At 50.4% G+C, this 18,798-nt stretch overlaps 1 protein-coding gene across 2 annotated transcripts; it reads left to right on the top strand.

Annotated features, from left to right (window-relative positions):
- Positions 1-268: 268 nt before the first annotated feature.
- On the top strand, positions 269-18,402 carry CHAF1B (chromatin assembly factor 1 subunit B). 2 transcript variants are annotated; one of them, XM_031041400.2, is made up of 14 exons: positions 269-369; positions 1,140-1,275; positions 1,711-1,843; positions 3,362-3,479; positions 4,110-4,213; positions 6,690-6,786; positions 8,294-8,378; positions 9,910-10,003; positions 12,336-12,405; positions 12,503-12,594; positions 14,465-14,630; positions 15,844-16,224; positions 16,780-16,874; positions 17,615-18,402. In XM_031041400.2, exons 2-14 carry the CDS (start codon positions 1,150-1,152, stop codon positions 17,704-17,706), a joined length of 1,653 nt encoding a protein of 550 aa, XP_030897260.1. In that variant the 5' UTR covers positions 269-369; positions 1,140-1,149; the 3' UTR covers positions 17,707-18,402. The 2 variants fall into 2 exon arrangements, with proteins under 2 accessions (XP_030897260.1, XP_006745460.1); XM_006745397.3 differs by having other exon boundaries at positions 14,468-14,630.
- The last annotated feature ends 396 nt before the right edge of the window (positions 18,403-18,798 follow it).

An 18,798-nucleotide genomic window follows, 5' to 3' on the forward strand; every position in this document is an offset into this window, starting at 1 on the left:
TCCAGCATCTGGCAGATGCTCAGGAAATGTTTGCTGAAAGAGTTAAGAAGGGAAGAAATGATTGAATGAATGAGACGATGAACTCGCCTTCCACAGAGGCGTCGGTCGGGCACGTAATAAGTGAACCGGCGGGAGCCGGCGGGGATTCCGAGGACTCAACACCTCTGGACCACTCTCTGCGGCCGGAGGAGGGGCGGAGCGCCACGCAATCCCGCCCACACGAAGGCGGGGCGAACAGAGTCCCACCGACAAAGAGGCGGGGCGTCGCGCGGAGTCCCGCCCACTAGGAGGCGGGGTCTGCGGCGCGCGGGAAGAAGCGCAAGCGGCGGCGGGAGGTGGCGGTGCAGTCGACTGACCGTGTCCGTGCAGGTACTGCTTCCCCGGCGCTGGCTCCGGCGTCCCCACGGTCTCCCTGCGGGGCCGGACGGGGGCGAGAGGATCTCGCTGAGGGCGGGCCCCCGGATCCCGGCATAGCTCCGGAGCGGCGTGCATTCGGGCGGCCGGTCCCCGCCCCGGCCGGGTGCGGCCTCCACCGGGCCAGGCCTGCTTTCGGCTTCCCGGCCGAGCGCCCCGTCCCTTGCGGCCTGCGAACGCGGGGAGGTCCTCTCCGGCCCCGGTTCCCTCCTTTGGGCGACCCCCTCCTCCTGGTGGCCCCCGCCCCTGGGAGGTGGGTGTCCCCCGCGGCCCCCCTACCCCCCCAAGCGGTCCTCTCCCCCAGGCGGCCTCTCCCGGGCGGCCCCTTGCCCCGGACAGCCCCTCACCCGAGCGACCCGACCCCTGCCTCTCCGGGAGCGCCCCCCAACCCCCACCAAGCGGGGGCGGTCGCGCAGCAGGGCCCGGCCCCTTAATTTCCTCTGCCTGGGTGTTCCATTTTGCTTTTCCGGACGTAGCAGTAAAATAAACCCAACAGCCTCGGCTCAGTGAAGCTTTTTAGGTGCACCTGCAAGGCGTTACGTGAGAGGTCAACACTGGCATCCTTTCCCGGTACAGCGTGCATTTTTAATGATGAGCAGGGTTCCCGGCTCATAATAAGCGTTCAGGACCCCTTTCCTGCTCTGATAGTTCATTACCAGCGATTTTCAGCTTTCCTGTCTTTGGGAAAAGAACGGTGCTGGAGGAATTTGTTTTGCTCCCTCAAGGCTCGGGAGGATGAAAGTCATTACTTGCGAAATAGCCTGGCACAACAAGGAGCCGGTGTACAGCCTGGACTTCCAGCATGGCGCGGCCGGGAGGATCCACAGACTGGCGTCCGCGGGCGTGGACACCGCGGTTCGGGTAAATTGGGAGGGATACAGAGAAGCGCTGCTGAAGCTTCCTTCTCCATTCTTTCCTTTAAGACGAGTGTCAACAAACTCCGACTATTTTGTCATCTAGCGCAGAGAGAGAAATTCTCAGGGCCTTGAATGAACCATGAAAGCAGAAGAAAGCTTTGCTCCTTGGGGAATGTTTCCCAAATTGATAAGCTGGATGCTCATGAAATTAGAATCTCGAGCCAGTTCCTGTTGGGAAACAGTTTGCACTAGAAAGAGGTAGGAGGGAGGGCAGTGAGCAATGGGACTGTTAGTTTACGTTTTAGAAAGAAGTTCCATTTTATGTAGCAAAAGAAAAACTGTTTTCTTCCTGAAAATTAGCCTAGTGTTGTTTTAGTAAGCACAGTATGGTAGGTGCTCACTATACGGTTCTCTGAGCGAATGTTTTGGTTATCAACAGATCTGGAAGGTGGAAAAAGGACCCGACGGAAAGGCCATTGTTGAATTTTTGTCCAATCTTGCTCGCCATACCAAAGCTGTCAATGTTGTGCGTTTTTCTCCAAATGGGGAAATTTTAGCATCAGGAGGAGATGGTGAGTGTTAGTATTAGCCTTCAAAATTCCTTAGAAACCAGATACCTTTGTGTCTCATGTTAAATAGTGAGATCTGAGCTAAGTATGCTTTTTTATTTTAGAGGTCACTTGACCTCTCAATCTGTCATTTAGATAGTTTAGTAAAATAGCATTCTGAGGAGCATGAGGGATGGAGGACAGCAAGCTTAACCTGAGAAGAGCTGTTTGTAAATGCCCACTCCACCCCCACCCCCAGCGACTCCCCCTCACCCCACTCTGCTGGTGGAGACAAGTAGGGCGCTTACCATTTGGCAGTGTTCCAATACAGCTGTCCTGGCCTTGTTTGATTGCTGGCTTGGTGTCCAAGTGATCACAGTCTTTCCCACGTCTCTCGTAATTAATTAATTCACTTGGGGGAGAATTGTCTGAATGGCCCTCTAAATTATGTTTCCTTGGTGGGAGTAGATTGATTCATATTTTCTGCTTGTGCTTAAATAGCATAAAACTACTACCAAAAAAGTAAATCTTTTTACCATGCTTTGACACCAGAAGAGTCTAGAAGTTACTAGAAAATAAAACACATCACAGGTTTTGTTTGCAGAAGGAGGAAAGCGACCCGGTGAAGTTCAGTGCCGTGGTGTCCAGGGCGTGTGTGCACAGAGGGAAAGGTGGAAAGTGGGGAACGCCACTGGGGGAGGCCGGCAGGCTGTCTTCTGAGAGGTCGCACAGGACAGCCTTTGGTTTGCCAAGTCCTTTGGCCTTGGAGGCCCAGAAACCTGCTGTTAGCAGTGGAGAGTGTCCACCTGCCAATGTCAAGGCTGATCTCCTCTCCACCCGGCTCCCAGAATTCCACACTTGTGCCCATACAGCCGGCTCAGTGACTGTCCTGCTGGCATTCAGAGGGAAGCCAAGCGGTGCTCAGACTTGTGTGGAGAGTTGGGGTCAGAGCACAGGGAGTTGGAGCACCCAGACAATGGATGACATCAGGCTGAGGTATCTGATGTGTCCATATGAGTAGCTAATGCGTCCATGCGTCTCCATGTGCTGGGCATTGTGTTTTAAGTGTTTTATGCATATTAACTCATTTAATCCCCAAGAAAGCCCTATGAGGTAGGTATATGCTGTTATCCCCATTTTACAGGTGAGGTCACTGAGGAGTTAAGATGCTAAATCCTGCTGAGGCTAAGATAGGTGGGAATGATTTGCCAATCCTTGCTTGATGGCTCTTGGTTTTTCCCTATTCAGCCATCCATAGGTAATGCCTTAGGATTTGTTAACATAGCGCTTTGTAGTGGTGTTTTGCCAGCCTAGGGACTCTTCTGTTGCATGTGACTCTGGATAGCTCTGATCTGGTATGAGTTTGATTTTGGAGTTTTAGATCAGAAGGCAAACCTGTTTGTCCTGTCCAAATTCTTAGAAGTCACTCATGGTGACCATAGTGTCTATTGAACAATGTAAATAGGGTTTAATATCCTAAAAGCCCAGAAATGAAGGAGCATGCAAAAAGCATGGCTTATCTTTAACCGAATCACCCCACAGATGCTGTCATTCTGTTGTGGAAGGTCAACGACAACAAGGAGCCAGAACAGATTGCTTTTCAGGATGAGGATGAGGCTCAGCTGAATAAGGAGAATTGGACTGTCATAAAAACCCTGAGGTAACTTGGGGAGGGCCCACGGGAGTGATTTATCTAACTGATCTGAATGCATTCAACTCACATGCATTTTTTTTATTATTTAAAAAAAAATTTTAAGTAAGCTCTACACCCAACATGGGGCTTGAACTCACAGCTCTGAGATCGAGTCGCATGCTTTACTGACTGAGCCAGTCAGGTGCTCTGCATTTTGACTTAGAAACACGATTAAAATGGATCTTCTTTCTCTTTTTTTTAAGAGAGAGAGTTGAGGGGGAGGGGGCAGAGGAAGAGAGAAAATCTCAAGCAGGCTCCACAGCCAGCCCAGAGCCCAACACGGGGCTCGATCTCACGACTCTGAGATCATGACCTGAGCCCAAACCAAGAGTTGGACGCTTAACCGACTGAGCCACTCAGGCGCCCCAAAATGGGTTTTATTTCTGCTATAAAATTTTCTTTAGTCAGATTGAATCAATTATAAAGCTATTACTACCCGTGAAGGTAGCAGATCCTAGCTGCAGCTAATATAGTTCCCATGGAAATTTCTAAAATCCTAATGTATGGTCTCCGAGTTTGCCTGTAAATTTTTGATGGTTTTTCTCTTGTTGAGACAAGATTTGCTTTTTCCCCCTCTTCCTCCTCTTTGGACTCCAGGGGCCACTTAGAAGATGTGTACGATATTTGCTGGGCAGCCGATGGGAATTTAATGGCTTCTGCCTCTGTGGATAATACGGCCATCATATGGGACGTCAGTAAAGGTAGCTGACACGTTTCTCTTATTGTCAGGGGGAAGGAATCTTCTAAGTGGCTAAAAAGTCTAATCTGTATGTTTTTTTATTTTTTAAATATTTATTTATTTGAGAGAGAGAGGGCATGGGGGTAGAGTGAGAGGGAGAAGCAGACTCCCCGCTGAGCAGGGAGCCCAATGTGGGCCTCCATCCCAGGACCCCAGGATCCAGACCTGAGCAGAAGGCAGACACTTACCTGACTGAGCCACCCAGGCGCCCATAACCTGCTTTATCTTTAAAGGCATAAGAAGAGTTTCTGAGTGAACTAAAATAGGTGTCTGGCTCAGCAGGTGAGGATGCCCCTGTGTCATGAATCCGACTCAGTTTTAGGGTCCCAGTCCAAGTGCAGGAGGCTTAGCCGTGGTGCCGGAGCAAGGTCAGTCCCACATGTATGGGGATGCAGACGTGTTGGGGGCAGGGCTCACCCCGTCTTCGTGGAACTCAGGCTCTTGGGTTTAGCACGTCGTCGTCATCGATGGGTCCTGAATTCGCCGTGTTGGGAAAGGTAGGGTCAGGTGTCTGTTTGACAGCAAGGACAGCCAAGGACAACCTCGCTCATTTATAGAACCTGTTCTCTGGGTGAGGAGACAGTAGACATGTGAGAATCTATAAGAATGGCAGCGAAATGCCAAAAGCCGCTTAGTGGCTAACGCTGGGCCGTTTTTGCCCCCTGCAGACTGGTACTCAGCCTTGATGTTTCCTCGTAGCCTCTTGCCGTGCTCCCGCTGGTGCTCCCGGCTGGTCCTCCCGTGGCCCGAGAGCGCTGGGAGGGAGTCAGGGTGGAGAAGGCACCCCCCCCCCCCGCCCCCGCGCTGCCTGCACCTCTGGATTATCCACTCTGTGAAAGTCTGTTCTAGGTCCTGCCATTCAGCCAGACCCCCTCTCTTGCCCCACCTCTGTCCCGGACTTTGGCAAAATGGAGGGCCAGTGTCCCCGTTGTCTTCTCTTTCCCACATCAGGCCATTGCTCCGGATAGTTTCAGTGTCTGTGTGGACAGCCCACGCAGCAGCCCCCTGAAGCCAGGTGGAACGACCTTAAACGTGGCCAGGTCATTACATCCTACAAGATGGAGGCTGCGTGCCAGTGGCGTCAGATACGGGTGTGATGTCGGGGCGGGTGTGACGCCGGGGGCAAGTGTGACGTCGGGAGCGGGCGTGACGTCGGGGGCGGGTGTGACGTCGGGGGCGGGCGTGACGTCGGGGGGCGGGCGTGACGTCGGGGGCGGGCGTGACGTCGGGGGCGGGCGTGACGTCGGGGGGCGGGCGTGACGTCGGGGGCGGGCATGACGTCGGGGCGGCAGTGCCAGGCGGGCTGCAGGCGTTCCTTCGGGGAGGAGGCTCCAGCCTGTGGGACCAGCAAGGGCAGGGGCCCTGGGGCAGGTCGCTTCCAGAGTCCCTCTCCAGAAACCCCCGCACTCACACACCGACCCAACGATGCAACTGTGGGTTAAAAAGACTTGTAAAACTCAGAGGGCGTCTGAGGAGGTGCCATCACCCAGCCCCGGGCCACCTTAATGTCACAGACTCCCCGAAAGGACTCGCAGGAAGGCTGGGGGGTGGTAGTTAGCCTGAAGCACACTCGCTGCATTTCACGGACATGGGGGGAGTCAGGGGGTCATGGGCAACTTTTGGAGGGGAGCGGAAGCCAGACTGCAGAGGGCTGAGAGAAGAAGATTGGGGGAGGTGAGTGAGCGAGTGTAGACTCCTTTTCAGAGAAGAGGGTTTTGGGGTTTTTTGTTTGTGTTGAATGGCCACGGCTTCATAACTCCCTCCTCTCTTTGTCCAGCTAATCTTCATGCACTACTGGCTTAATCTCTTTCCACGGAGTGCCTTTTCCATCCCTGCTAGCTTTGCTCGGGCCCCCGCCTCCGGCCTGGCCTGCTGTCACCTCCTAACTAGGGTACTGCCTGTGTTCTCTGTGAACCTCGGTTTCATCTTCATCACGCAGGTCGCTTCCCAGTCGAGTGTTGCTCTCGGCCGCACCTTGAATTCCCAGAACCTTTTCCTTGTACACGAGGGTCGCAGTCATGTACCTCCTATCCTCCCTGTCTTGCCATTTTGGCCCTGGACATGACCCTCTAGAATTCTCCCTTACTTATTGCTCCCTGTGCCTAAACTGCCCTCCCTTCCTGCCGTGGATCTGCTCACAATACCTGCTCCTTCATGACCCCCTTCATCCCGCCTGACCTGGAGAGCTGAACTCGCCTCATCCCCTTCTTGACCCTCACTGCTGCCTCAGCTGCCCCTTTGTGTCCCATGCTGCCCGTCCATGGGTGTGTCTCTTCCCTGAAGCTGCGGGGTCCTCTTTGTCTCCCCAGAGCCCGACACAGAGCGTGGTGCAGAGGCAGAATGATGGAATGGGGTAAAGGGCATCATACCTAAAGTGTAGTTGACGCCACTCATGCTTGAGTAGGTTTCCATAATGCTGTTGTGTGCTTTATTCACAGGACAAAAGATCTCCATCTTTAATGAACATAAAAGTTATGTCCAAGGAGTAACCTGGGACCCCTTGGGTCAGTATGTTGCTACGCTCAGCTGTGACAGGTACGTAAGTATTTGGCAAGTTGTCTTCTCTATTGGCTTAATCTTTCTGCAGAGGTGTTTTCATCACCACTTAACCAATAATAAAGCCAAGTCTAGGTTTGATTCATCCATCTGTCCATCTATCCATCCATCCACGTTCTTGGTTTCATATAAAGCATTTGGCTTTACTGTTATTCTTACACTATAACAAGAAATTGGAAACTAATTAGGGCAAGTGTCTTATATGTAGTGCTTAGTAAATCTTTATTGAATGGGTGAATGAATGCATAGAGAGCTTTGAATTACATTTGAATGTCATGGGCAACTTTTAAAGAAAAAGTGTTTTATGTAGCTATGACTTAGGCAAGAAGGGGCACCTAACGGTAGGGTTCGATATTTCTTTCTTCTTTTTTTTTTAAGATTTTATCTTTAAGTAATCTCTACACCCAGTGCAGGGCTCAAACTCACAACCCTCGAGATCAAATCGCACGGTCCACCGACTGAGCCAGCCAGATGCCCCTATTTCAGTTTTTGATTATAGTTTACTACTGCAGGGATTTTAATGATTCCACTTAAATTAATGTAAACCTAGAATATTTTGTCTTTTTTGGAAGGAGCTTTTGTTGCTGTGTTTACTGGTGTCCTGCATTTAATTGTGTTCTTGAAACAAGGAACTAAACATCAGAGGTGCTGGGTATGTTACTCACTGGTCAGAATAGTCTTTTTGAGTATTTACCCGACTACTTTTATTTTTTTTATTTTTTATTTTTTTTAAAGATTTTTATTTGAGAGAGAGAATGAGAGAGAGAGAGAGCATGAGAGGGGCAGGGTCAGAGGGAGAAGCAGACTCCCCGCCGAGCAGGGAGCCCGATGCGGGACTCGATCCCGGGACTCCAGGATCATGACCTGAGCCGAAGGCAGTCGCCCAACCAACTGAGCCACCCAGGCGCCCTACCCGACTACTTTTAATCATAACACCTTTGATTTCAGATGGCCCAGCAATGTGGAAGTGTTAGGAGAAGCTATGAAAAATAAACACCTTTATATTGTATGTGCATTTATTTTCTGATCTGTGTGTTTTATTTGGGCAATCAGAAATATAAGGATCTGATTAGCTAGTGGGAATAATATGAATTAGCAACAACCAAATTTATATGCTGGTGTTTTCCTTACTCTTCCAAATCCCTGAGGGCAAGACCGTTTGAAACAAGTATCACCATAGTCCTAGAAATCACCACTGGGCTGAGTGTCCAAAGCCTGAAAAGGCCAGGCCTAAAGCCCATCTTACTTGATAAGTTGAAACGTTCAGTAAGAAATGAAGTTATGACCTATTTCCTCACTTCATTAGTGACCTGCCTCGGTGGCTTGCTTCTGCCACAATTAATGTGTGACAGGGTGACAGTCGTTACTACAGGTGGTCTCGCAGGCTGACATTGTTTAATCGGTCTTCAGTTTTGGTACTGGTTGCTTCTGTGTGAAACACTTCATTCACTAGAAGGGACCAGTCAGAGTCTTCTTCTTTCTTTAGGATCCTGAGGGTCTACAGCACCCAGAAGAAACGTGTGGCTTTTAATGTCTCAAAAATGCTGTCTGGCATAGGTGCCGAAGGAGAGGTAGGAAATACTTGACCTTCTACTTTAGCAGGGCTTGCGTTGAGATTCGGGAGGTCATGAGCTCCTCCGTGTCTTATGGCTAAACCACTGGTCTCAGGCCCCCGACGCTTGAACTACCTTGTACTTCCTCAGATCCAGTCAAGGCTCAGTTAGACCGCTGGGCCGGTGTGCATGGGACTGGGGACATCTGGTGGGGCAGGGGCTGCTGATGGTGGACAGAGGTGTTCAACCCTAGCTCACTGTGGAGTCCCCTGGAAGCATTAAGAAATATGGGCACCCGTCCCCCTCCCCCCAGATGTCATTCACTTGGCTTGAGGTTGGCAGGGCCTCTGGGATCCTGAGGTGTAGTGAGGGTCGAGAACTTCTGACCTAGGGGGACCCCGGCACTGTGCAACAGGAAGGCAGGTGGGTCAAGCATCAGGTTGTCTGGCAAGAGGCCGTATACCATTCTGGCCGGTATGGAGAGAATGTTGCTAGCGGACAACGGAGACCCAGCCATTGGTCCTAGAAGAATCAAGACTACGGACACAGGCACATAGGCAAAAGGGAGCAGGTTGGTCACTGGAACAAAAAAGGGACACAGTGCGAATCCCATCCTCAGGCAAGCGGCTACTGGTGACGCGGGCGAGCTCCCCTGTGGTGAGGAGGGTGACGCTGGGTCTTAGGGTCCTGGAGAGCTAATGCTTAGTGTTCATCAAGTGTCAGTGAGTTGGAGCAAAAACCGTCCCACGCAGGCGTTTAAGACATGTTTGGAAAGATAGGTCTACCAGTTTAGTAGCGGAGTGTTTTCTAAGAAGTGTTCATTAAGTTGGAAATTCTGAGTGGACACACACAGATAACAAAGGGCCCCTGGTTGTCGTCTTGCGTCCCCCCACCCCAGTCTCATTCTCCAGACAAACCACTGCTCACGGTGTGCTGTGTTCTCATCGAGGCTTTGTAAAATAACCGTAGAGCCCCCCACACACACCCATGTACACCCACAGCTTTCCTTTTTTTTTAAATTTGAGGGGGGCAAGGGGCAGAGGGAGAGGGAGAAGCAGGCTCCCTGCTGAGCAAGGAGCCCAGTGCAGGACTCGATCCCAGGACTCTGGGATCATGACCTGAGCTGAAGGCAGAGGCTTAACAGACTGAGCCACCCAGGTGCCCCGACACACACAGCTTTCCTTAACAAACACAAATGGGCAGTTAGTCTTCATGAGACTCTTGCAGTTTTTTAAGATTTATTCATTTTTGAGAGAGAGTGGGGTGAACGGCAGAAGGAGAGAATCTCAAGCAGACTCCCTGCTGAATGTAGCCTCAGGGCTCGATCCCAGGCCCCTGAGATTATGACCTGAGCCGAAATCAAGAGTTCGGCGCTTAACCGAGCCACCCGGGCACCCCAACTCTTGCAGTCTTGAGTGATTATTTGATTTGTAATATATTTCATCTATTATTTTGTAATAAATGATACTATGTAAAATTAAAAAAAAACTGGTTAGCCTTTCTTGTGAATGTAAAGATTTGGATTAATGTTTAAACTTGTGTGCCACAGGCAAGGAGTTACCGGATGTTTCATGATGACAGCATGAAGTCATTCTTTCGTAGACTTAGTTTTACTCCTGATGGATCTTTGCTCCTCACACCAGGTAGGCTTAACAAGGTTGTTTTTTTTTTTTTTTTTTAAGATTTTATTTATCCATTTAGAGAGAAAGAGAGAGAGCATCCCAAGCAGACTCTGCCTTGAGTATGGAACCTGTCGCAGGGTTTGATCTCATGATCCTGAGATCATGACCTGAAACTAAATCAAGAGTTGGACGGTTAACCGACTGAGCCACCCAGGCGCCCCAAGAATAGTTTTAAAAGTATGGAAAATAATAACACCTGAGCAGGTGTTTGACTGAGTGTCAGCAGATACCTGTTGGTGCTACCATCAAGTCAACGTGGTTATTAGTATAGGAATAAACAGATGAGTGGACCAGAACAGAAAATCCAGAAATAGGTCCTGAGATCAAAGGGAATTAAATACCTGACTTGGGTGGTGTTTCAGTGGGAAGAATGAATTACTGAGTGAATGGTGCTAGAATGTCCAGGTGTCTGGAAGAAAATGATACTGGACCCTTACCTATAAAAAATAAATTCCAGGTGAATTCAATACTTAAATATAAAAGGTGAAAATGTAGGAGGACATCCTAGGAACAGGGACGACAAACACTGGAAACCTGGAAGTTCTTAAATGATAGGCCTTTTCGACTGCATTTGACTGGGGAACCTTTGTATAGCAAACACTCCGTAAGCGAAATCAGTCAACACATAACAGAACTGGAAAATACTGTTTACGTCACAGGAAAGAGAGAGCCTATGTATATCATTTAGAATGGCTCTTCCAAATTGATGAGGAAAAAGGAAAACCCAGAAGAAAAAAATGGGTGAAAGATACAAAAAGGCAGATCTATGCGTTCAGCACACAAAGGAAAAGGTTTGGAAACTCAGTGACAGAAATAGAAATTAAAGTGACACACGATGAGGTATCTCTTTATTCTTTTCAGACCAGAAAAAAGTGAAAATATCGCTGCTGATGGGCAAGCAGAATGTGGGTATTGCTGGTGGGACTGTGAATGGTTACAGCCTATTCAGAAAACAGTCTGGTCACTGTTAAATGCATGTCCTCGTCAGCCAATCTGCCCCTCACCTTAGACTCAGCCTTTTTTTTTTCTTTTTTAAAGATTTTATTTATTTATTTGAGAGAGAGAGAATGAGAGACAGCATGAGAGGGAGGAGGGTCAGAGGGAGAAGCAGACTCCCTGCCGAGCAGGGAGCCCCATGTGGGACTCGATCCCGGGACTCCAGGATCATGACCTGAGCCGAAGGCAGTCGCTTAACCAACTGAGCCACCCAGGCGCCCCTAGACTCAGTCTTTAAGAAATGAAAACCTAGTATGAAAAAGTATATTTTCAACCATGTTTATTGCAAGTATTGTTTGTAGCTGTGAAAAAACAATACTGATTAACAAGATGGGTAAATGAAGTATGGTATCCTCATAGCAGTGACTGTTAGGCAGCTAGTAAAAAGGTGCATTACCCAAGTTAGCGTTTATGAGTGGTCGACGGAGCAGACCAACGGAAGGAGGTGTAAACGAGACCCCGTTTCTGTGAGCTGGACTGAAAACCGCACCGTATGAATAGATACGCAGTTGAGTTGTAACTGGTTGCGGTGGGTTGTGTGAGCATGGGGGAAAGGAAGTAATGATCCATGGTTTGTTCAAATGGGTTAGGTGGGGATGGCAGGCTGGGCTGGGTGGGGGAGGGTTGAGAGTGCTGACAGGACCTCTGCCCGCCCCGGTGGGGATGAGGTGGTCCCAGGTGAGATTTCGCGTGTGTGTATCAAGAAAGAGGGGTCCAAGGGAGCTGTGGTTGGCGGTCATTCTCCGCCCGGGTCTGACCTGGTTTTCAGGACATCCTGGGGTGCGTGTGGAAGAGCTCAAACGTGGGCTCTCCCCAGAGCAAGGTCAGCTGCTACAGGGGGCTGGGACTGTAGTGGAGGCCTGGCCGCCCCCCGCCCCCCCCGCCCGGTGGCCTCCTGGCTCCAGTGGGCAGGTGGAAAAGAGCAGGCACAGGCCGCCAAGTTCAAATCCAGGGACCGAGCCGGGGGGGTCTAGCGAGAGCGCTTCTGCAGCAGGAAGTAGCTGGTCTCCCTGGCGGAGGTCTTCGTCGCAAGGGCCCCCTGCTCTGTTCTTCCTGCCCAGGCCTCAAGCCGCCCTGGGTGGGTGGGCCGCTCGGGGGAGGGGACAGGTGGGTAGAGCTTGGGTGAGAGCCGAGCCCAGACTGGGACTGACTGTATTCGTCCTCAGTCACAAAAACATTGTCCAGAGCAGACAGCTAGCGGGGGAGAGTATTTTATGAGCCAGGGATGGATGCTCTTGAGTTTATCTTCTTCAGTCTAATAAAACCTTGCCTCTTCTCCCTCTCCCTGCTTCCCCAGCTGGATGTGTGGAATCTGGCGAAAACGTAACAAATACGACTTATGTTTTCTCCAGAAAAAATCTTAAAAGGTATGTAATTGAAGGCATAGTTGAACCGTTTACCCTTTCTTTTTGCTCTTGGTGCGAAACAGTGCCCTTTCTAAAAAGGTCATGACCCATCTTCCAGGCCTATCGCTCATCTTCCGTGTCCTGGCAAAGCGACGCTCGCTGTCCGTTGCTGTCCGGTCTACTTTGAATTGAGGCCCGTGGTGGAAACAGGTACGTTAGAGCCGCAGTGGTCATGCTACGGGTCGCGGTTTGGGTTTTATCTTGTGGGGAAAGGTATCCTGTGGTTTTATCTTGTGGGTTTGGTTCAGTTTAGTTACTTGGAGGAGAGCTCAGAACGTGTGTCCAGTTTTTGCATTGTCCAGAATACACCTTCTTCACTTAAACTTTAAAGGAAGAAAGGTACTCGTATTTTTCTAGTGAAGCAGGTCGAATGTCATTCATCCATTTCCTATGCAGTAAAGTTATGTTTGAATTAGATTTTTGTTTTTTAGGGTTTTTTTTTTTTCCTTGATGTAAACAGAGAAATCTTGTCTGTGGCTTTAAGCAGTCAGATTATGATGGGCCTTTGTGTGGTTTTCCTCAGGTTTCTCGTGCTTGGGGTTCAAGATCTATGGGTTTATAGTTTTCATCAAATTTGGGCAGTTTCGACCATTATAGCATCACATTTTTTCTGTCATGCCCTGACCTCTCCGCCGGGGACTCCACCTACATGTGCGTTAGGTCACTTGACGTCACCTCCTGGCTTCCTGGCGATCTGTCTACCTGTTGTATCTCAGTTTTCTGTATTACATATCCCACGTCTCTACTTAACATGCTCCATCTTTCCTCTTCTTGAACATGCAGAATACAGGGTTTGTACACAAAGACATTAAGAGTTATTACAAAGGAGTGGCTTTGACTTTTTTTCCCCCCACCTCGTTGTGGGTCAGCATTTCTTCTTTGAATGCCTGGTAATTCTTTGTTAGATGCCAGACATTGTGAACTGTACCTTAGTGGATGCTGGATATATTTTAAAGATTTTATTCATTTATTTGACAGAGAGAGTGAGAGCAGGAACACAAGCAGGGGGCATGGGAGAGGGAGAAGCAGGCTTCCCGCCTAGCAGGGAGCCGGATGCGGGGCTCGATCCCAGGACCCTGGGATCCTGACCTGAGCCGAAGGCAGACGCTTAACGACTGAGCCACCCAGGTGCCCCTGCTGGATATATTTTTATAAATATTCTTGAGCTTTATTTTGGGATGAGGTGAAGTCACTTGGAAACACTGCACTGCTTCTCTTCCGTAGACTGGACCCCAGCGGCATTTGGTCGACAGCTAATCTCCCCCCTGCTGCAGCAAAGTACGCTCATCTGAGCCCCAAGAGCTAGGTTTTCCACCCTGGCCGCAGGGAGTGCCAGGAATGGCTTTCCTGTAGTTCTTGCTCTGTCCTGGGGTGGTTTCCTCACATGCTCACGCCCATCAGTGCTCTGCTTGAGACCAGAAAGGGCCCCTGCGCGTCTCTGCCCGTGAGCTCCTGCCGCCTGGGCCTCCTGCTTCCAGTCTGGAAGCTCCAGGCAGTAAACTGAGGCAGATGTAGGCCTCCCTCTCACTTCCCTTCCCTCAGGGATCCGTGTCCTTCAGTGCCTGATGGTCGGGGTCTGGAAGGCCGTCGTTTGGTCTATTCTGCCTGGTGTTTGTTGCTCCAGGTGGGCGAGTGAATCCAGTCCCTGTTGCCCCGTGGCTGGAAGTGGCTGTTTTTAACTCCTTATTCCTTGATGTGAATGCACATAACGAACTGAAGGACCGTTAAAAGTGTCACTTGACAGGATGTTTCTCGGTGACCCTTATTTTTCCTTCTCCGAAAGTGGCCCCTCAGCTTCCCTGTTTCATTCACACGTCCGGTCCCGTCTTTTTGGACCTCCTGTGGTGCCCCCGACGCTCGGGTCAGGACCCAGTGTCCTCGCCGGTTCCTGGGGGTGGTTCTTAGAACTGGCCTTCAGTAAAATGATGTCATTTATGTCCCCTGACAGAGGGCTTTTGGGGGGGATTTGTTGGCGTTTGCTCCTTGTTTCCTGTCCTTTGTCGTCCCCCCCCCCCCCCAGCAGACGGACCCTCGCAGGAGCCGGGGGTGGAACTGGTACGCCTGCCCTACCGCCTGGTCTTTGCTGTGGCTTCCGAGGACTCCGTGCTCTTGTACGACACCCAGCAGCCGTTCCCGTTCGGCTACGTGTCTAACATACATTACCACACCCTCAGTGATGTGTCCTGGTGAGTGGCCGGTGCTGAGCTGCTGCAGGGCCTGGGGCCCTGGACCAGACCCTCGGGGGGAGCATGTCAGCACGATAGATGGCTTTTTTGGCCCGTTTTTACTAATTTCGTTTTTCTTTTCTTTTCGTTTCTTCTCTCTTCTCTTCTTTCTCCTCTCCCCTCTCCCTCTTCTCTCCTCTCCTCCCCTCTTCTCTCCTCTTTTCTCTTTTCTTCTCATTTCTTTTTAAGATTGATTTGTTTGAGGGGCACCTGGCTGGCTCAGTTGAGCGTCTGCCTTTGGCTCAGGTCATGATCTCGGGGTCTTGGGATCAAGCCCTGTGTCGGGCTCCCTGCTCAGTGGGGAGCCTGCTTCTCCCTCTCTCAAATAAAGTCTTTAAAAAATAAATTAAAAGATTTATTTGAGAGAGAATGTGTGCGTGCACAATTTGGCAGGGGGGGGGGGCGGCGGAGAAAAATCTCCAGCCGGCTCCCTGCTGAGTGAAGAGCCCGATGTGGGGCTTGATCCCAAGACCCCGGGATCATGACCTGAGCCGAATCCAAGAGTCAGACACTTAACCAACTGAGCCACCCAGGCGCCCCTATCAATATCTTTTTAAAGGAATTAACATTAAAAAGAAAGCGATTTCTAATTTGCTATAATACCACTTCCTATGGTAACAGTAACATGTGAATGATGCCATTCCGATGTCCTGGAGATTCCTCTAATTCTCAAACTGAGGGGGTGCCCCGTGGGCTCCCTGGTTGTTGGGGACTTGCCATCCCCCCGGCAGGAAGCCCATACCCGTGAGCTCCTGTCACCCAGAACTGTGCTTGTCGGTCACTTTGCACTCTGCCTTCTGCTGGGCTCCTCCACACCCCCGGGGTGCCTGATTCAGCCCTAGCTCCCGCCGGGCCTGCCCACCCACCATCTCTTTCTTGCTCTTTATAACCTTTTTCCTTCTTTTTCTTCTTAGGGGTGGGGAGGGGAAGGTCATCACACCTTTATTTGGGTGATTTTGATGACAGTCCTGAGATGTCGCAGTGCCTGAGAAAGTCGAGCTGGGGCGGGGGAGGAAAGGGTGGGAGTGAGGAGCACACAAGCCCTTCTCCCTTTCACACCAAGCCTGTGATCCTGTGTGAACTGGCATTTTCTAACGAATAAAGAGAGCCTTAAGAGGGTCCCCTTTGGACTTCGGTACAGTTTCTAACCTTTTTTCCTGTTTGGGGAACAAAGGTCCAGCGACGGGGCCTTCCTGGCCATCTCTTCCACGGACGGCTACTGTTCATTTGTGACGTTTGAGAAGGATGAACTTGGAATACCTTTGAAAGAGAAGCCAGTTCTAAGCATGAGAACGCCCGACACAGCAAAGAAAACGAAGAGTCAGCCACACCAGGGGTCTTCGCCGGGACCCAGGCTGGCCGAGGGGACCCCCACCGGCAGAATCCAAGACCCCAGCAGTCCCTGCACACCCCCACCTCAGGCGAGACCGTCTCCAGCCCCAGTAGCACCTTCCGAGGAGAAGGCCCTGCAGCCTAGCGCTCAAAACCCAAGAGCGCCCCCATCCCGGAGGGTCACTCTGAACACCCTGCAGGCCTGGAGCAAGACGACACCCCGGTAAGAACTTTCGGCGGAAGAAGAGCTTGTCCTTGCAGTTGAAAAACAAAATAGAAACCAGAAGGCCCCAACGTTGAACAGGGGACGTCCCGTAAGGGCTTCATAGTGTGGCCAGAGAGATTTCGGGACAGACCTGAGTGCCACCCCCTGCTTCCAGACCTCTGCGGGGTCCCTGTTTCCGCCTGTCAGGGAGGGCATACGGGCAGACGTGGCTGCAGCCCGCCACCCAGTTTCTAGAGCTTTCCATAGTAGAAACCGTGTCTGCTCGCCTTACATACGTGGCGTCCATGGGTGTTCATCGTGCCATTGGAGATGAGCAAAACACAGGTTTTGGGACTTTTAGATGACTAGTTAAGGCTGGACTGTTGTAAATGTGATGACTGAACTTAGTGCCTGAACATAGTCCTTAGTTCCTAAATAAGTGGGCACATCAACTTTTAGTGTCTTGCATGATATGATCAACTCCTTGGGGTAGTTTTGAAATTTGGTATCCTCACAAATGATTCCTATGACACTAATGAGCCATGTACCCCTTTACTACTTTTTTTAATCAAGGAGGATAAACTTAATACCCTTAAAGACAGATACTCCGCCGAATTCTGCACCAACCAGTATAATTTCCACCCCGCCCACAGAAGAAATTCAGTCAGGTGAGTGACACTGGTCGTGGTTTAATATAAGTAAAGTAGACTATGTTCTTTTGTTCTCTTGGAAACTAACCACCTAATCTTAAGTCCGTTCTGAGAAAGCGGGGATGCATCTTACTAGACCCATCGTTCAAACTCTCGGGCTGCCGAGTTATGCCCAGCAGGGAGGCCACCTTCCTGCGCAGCCACTCACAGTAAATGATAGATGGCGGGTTCGGAGGTGCTAGAGGTCAGGGTTCTCCACCTGTGGGGCTGGATAATTCTTTGCTGTGGGGGCTGTCCTGTGATTGTAGGCTGGCGGCCCCTCTGGATGCCGGTACCCATTCTCCCCTCCCCCACCCCCTTGGGACATTCTCAGAGGTCACCAGACATTGCCCACTGTTCCCTGAGAGGCGAGATCGCCGCCCGCCCCCATTGAGAACCACTGGATCCTTTCTCTTATATCCATATAGGACCTTGCTAGGCAGTTCAGTTCTCGTCGGGGCACAAAATTTATTTTGTAAACATCACCTTTTTTTTAAGATTTTAGTTAGCGCGCGGTGGGGAGGTGCAAAGGGAGAGTCTTAAGCAGACTCCTGCACTGAATGTGGGGCTCGATCTCACGATCGTGGGCTCACAGCCTGAACTGAAACCAAGAGTAGGATGCTTAACCAACTGCGCCATCCAGGGGCCCAGTAAACACCAGTTTTTAATTTTAAAGAAGTGTTCACTTACTTGCCAACCTGTGTTTGTTAACGTTCCAGAGATGCCCGGAGACCCTCAGGGCAGTCCTCCAGAGCTCAAGCGGCCTCGACTTGGTGAGCACGAAGGAAGTCCCCAAGGTCTGGACCCTTGATGAGACCTGTCTGGTGCTTGAGGGCTGCCAGGTCTGGGGGCCCCCGTGCGCACAGAGCGGGGGGCCGGGCCGGAGACACTGGAGACCAGTGACATTAGGCAGAGCCTGACGGACACTCGGGAATGGATTTCTGTAACAGAAGATACACAGGGACCAGTTTTTCTGCAGAACTATGTTTGCTCTTGTGTTCAAGATACATTTTTACCTCAGAGATGTGAACATTTTAATGGACTAAATCCTCTTTTTGATGAGTTTCTGAAACTGGAGCAGTTCAGCGTTATCTAGAAACCGTGAATCCTCCCTTAAAAATACTTGCAGGAAAGTAGAGACATGATGCAAGCGGACTCCTTCTAAAGCAGGAATGAGAAAGAGAAAGTTATTCGAGGAGGTTTATTCTGTTGAATTGACCTTCTGCATAACCGATTTTTAGGAGTTAGTTTGCTAGTTTGCTTTCTGGTTTTAAAGGTAATAACGCTTGTTCAGGAAAGTTAGGAAGTGAGAATAAAGTAGGAAAACCGGGTCAGAGATGGGACCCCGTTACCATCAGAAGGAGCCTGGTTGCTGTTTGGGCATATTTATTTCCTTGACTTTTTGTCTTAGGGAGAGAGTTGAGATTTCACTTTAGCTACAGCTTGGTATCCAAATAGGTTAACTTTTCAGATTGATTTTTCAGAGTAAAAGAACTTGCCTTAGCAATTTATGCCTCTGCCTTTGCTTTCCTCAGCCCGGGGATGAGGACGTGCACTCCTTTCTGCGGGGAGTAAAGCAGGGTTGTGGGGTGGGGTGCATGCAGGGCCAGGATGGGGTCATGGGCCCGAGGTAGTTCCTGCTTCTCACCGACAGGAGGTGCTACCGATGAATTTCATAACGCTCGATGCCTGTCATTTGGGCATAGTGACCACCATGAGTCGTGCAAGTGAGGCTCCCACCACCCCAGATTTTGTTCCAGTCTGGGAGAGCTCACTGAGCATTCAGGAGCCCTGGTCAAGTCTGACAGGAAGTGGCTGAGGAGTGGATCAATGTGTCCCCTTTGAACTCCGGTCAGCAGCGACAAAGGAAAGAACTGGAAAAAGAATCAATGGGTTGCTTAAT

This window comes from Leptonychotes weddellii, chromosome 1 (genome assembly GCF_054177405.1).
Source record: "Leptonychotes weddellii isolate Sample4059 chromosome 1, ASM5417740v2, whole genome shotgun sequence".
NCBI classification, from domain to species: Eukaryota; Metazoa; Chordata; class Mammalia; order Carnivora; family Phocidae; genus Leptonychotes; species Leptonychotes weddellii.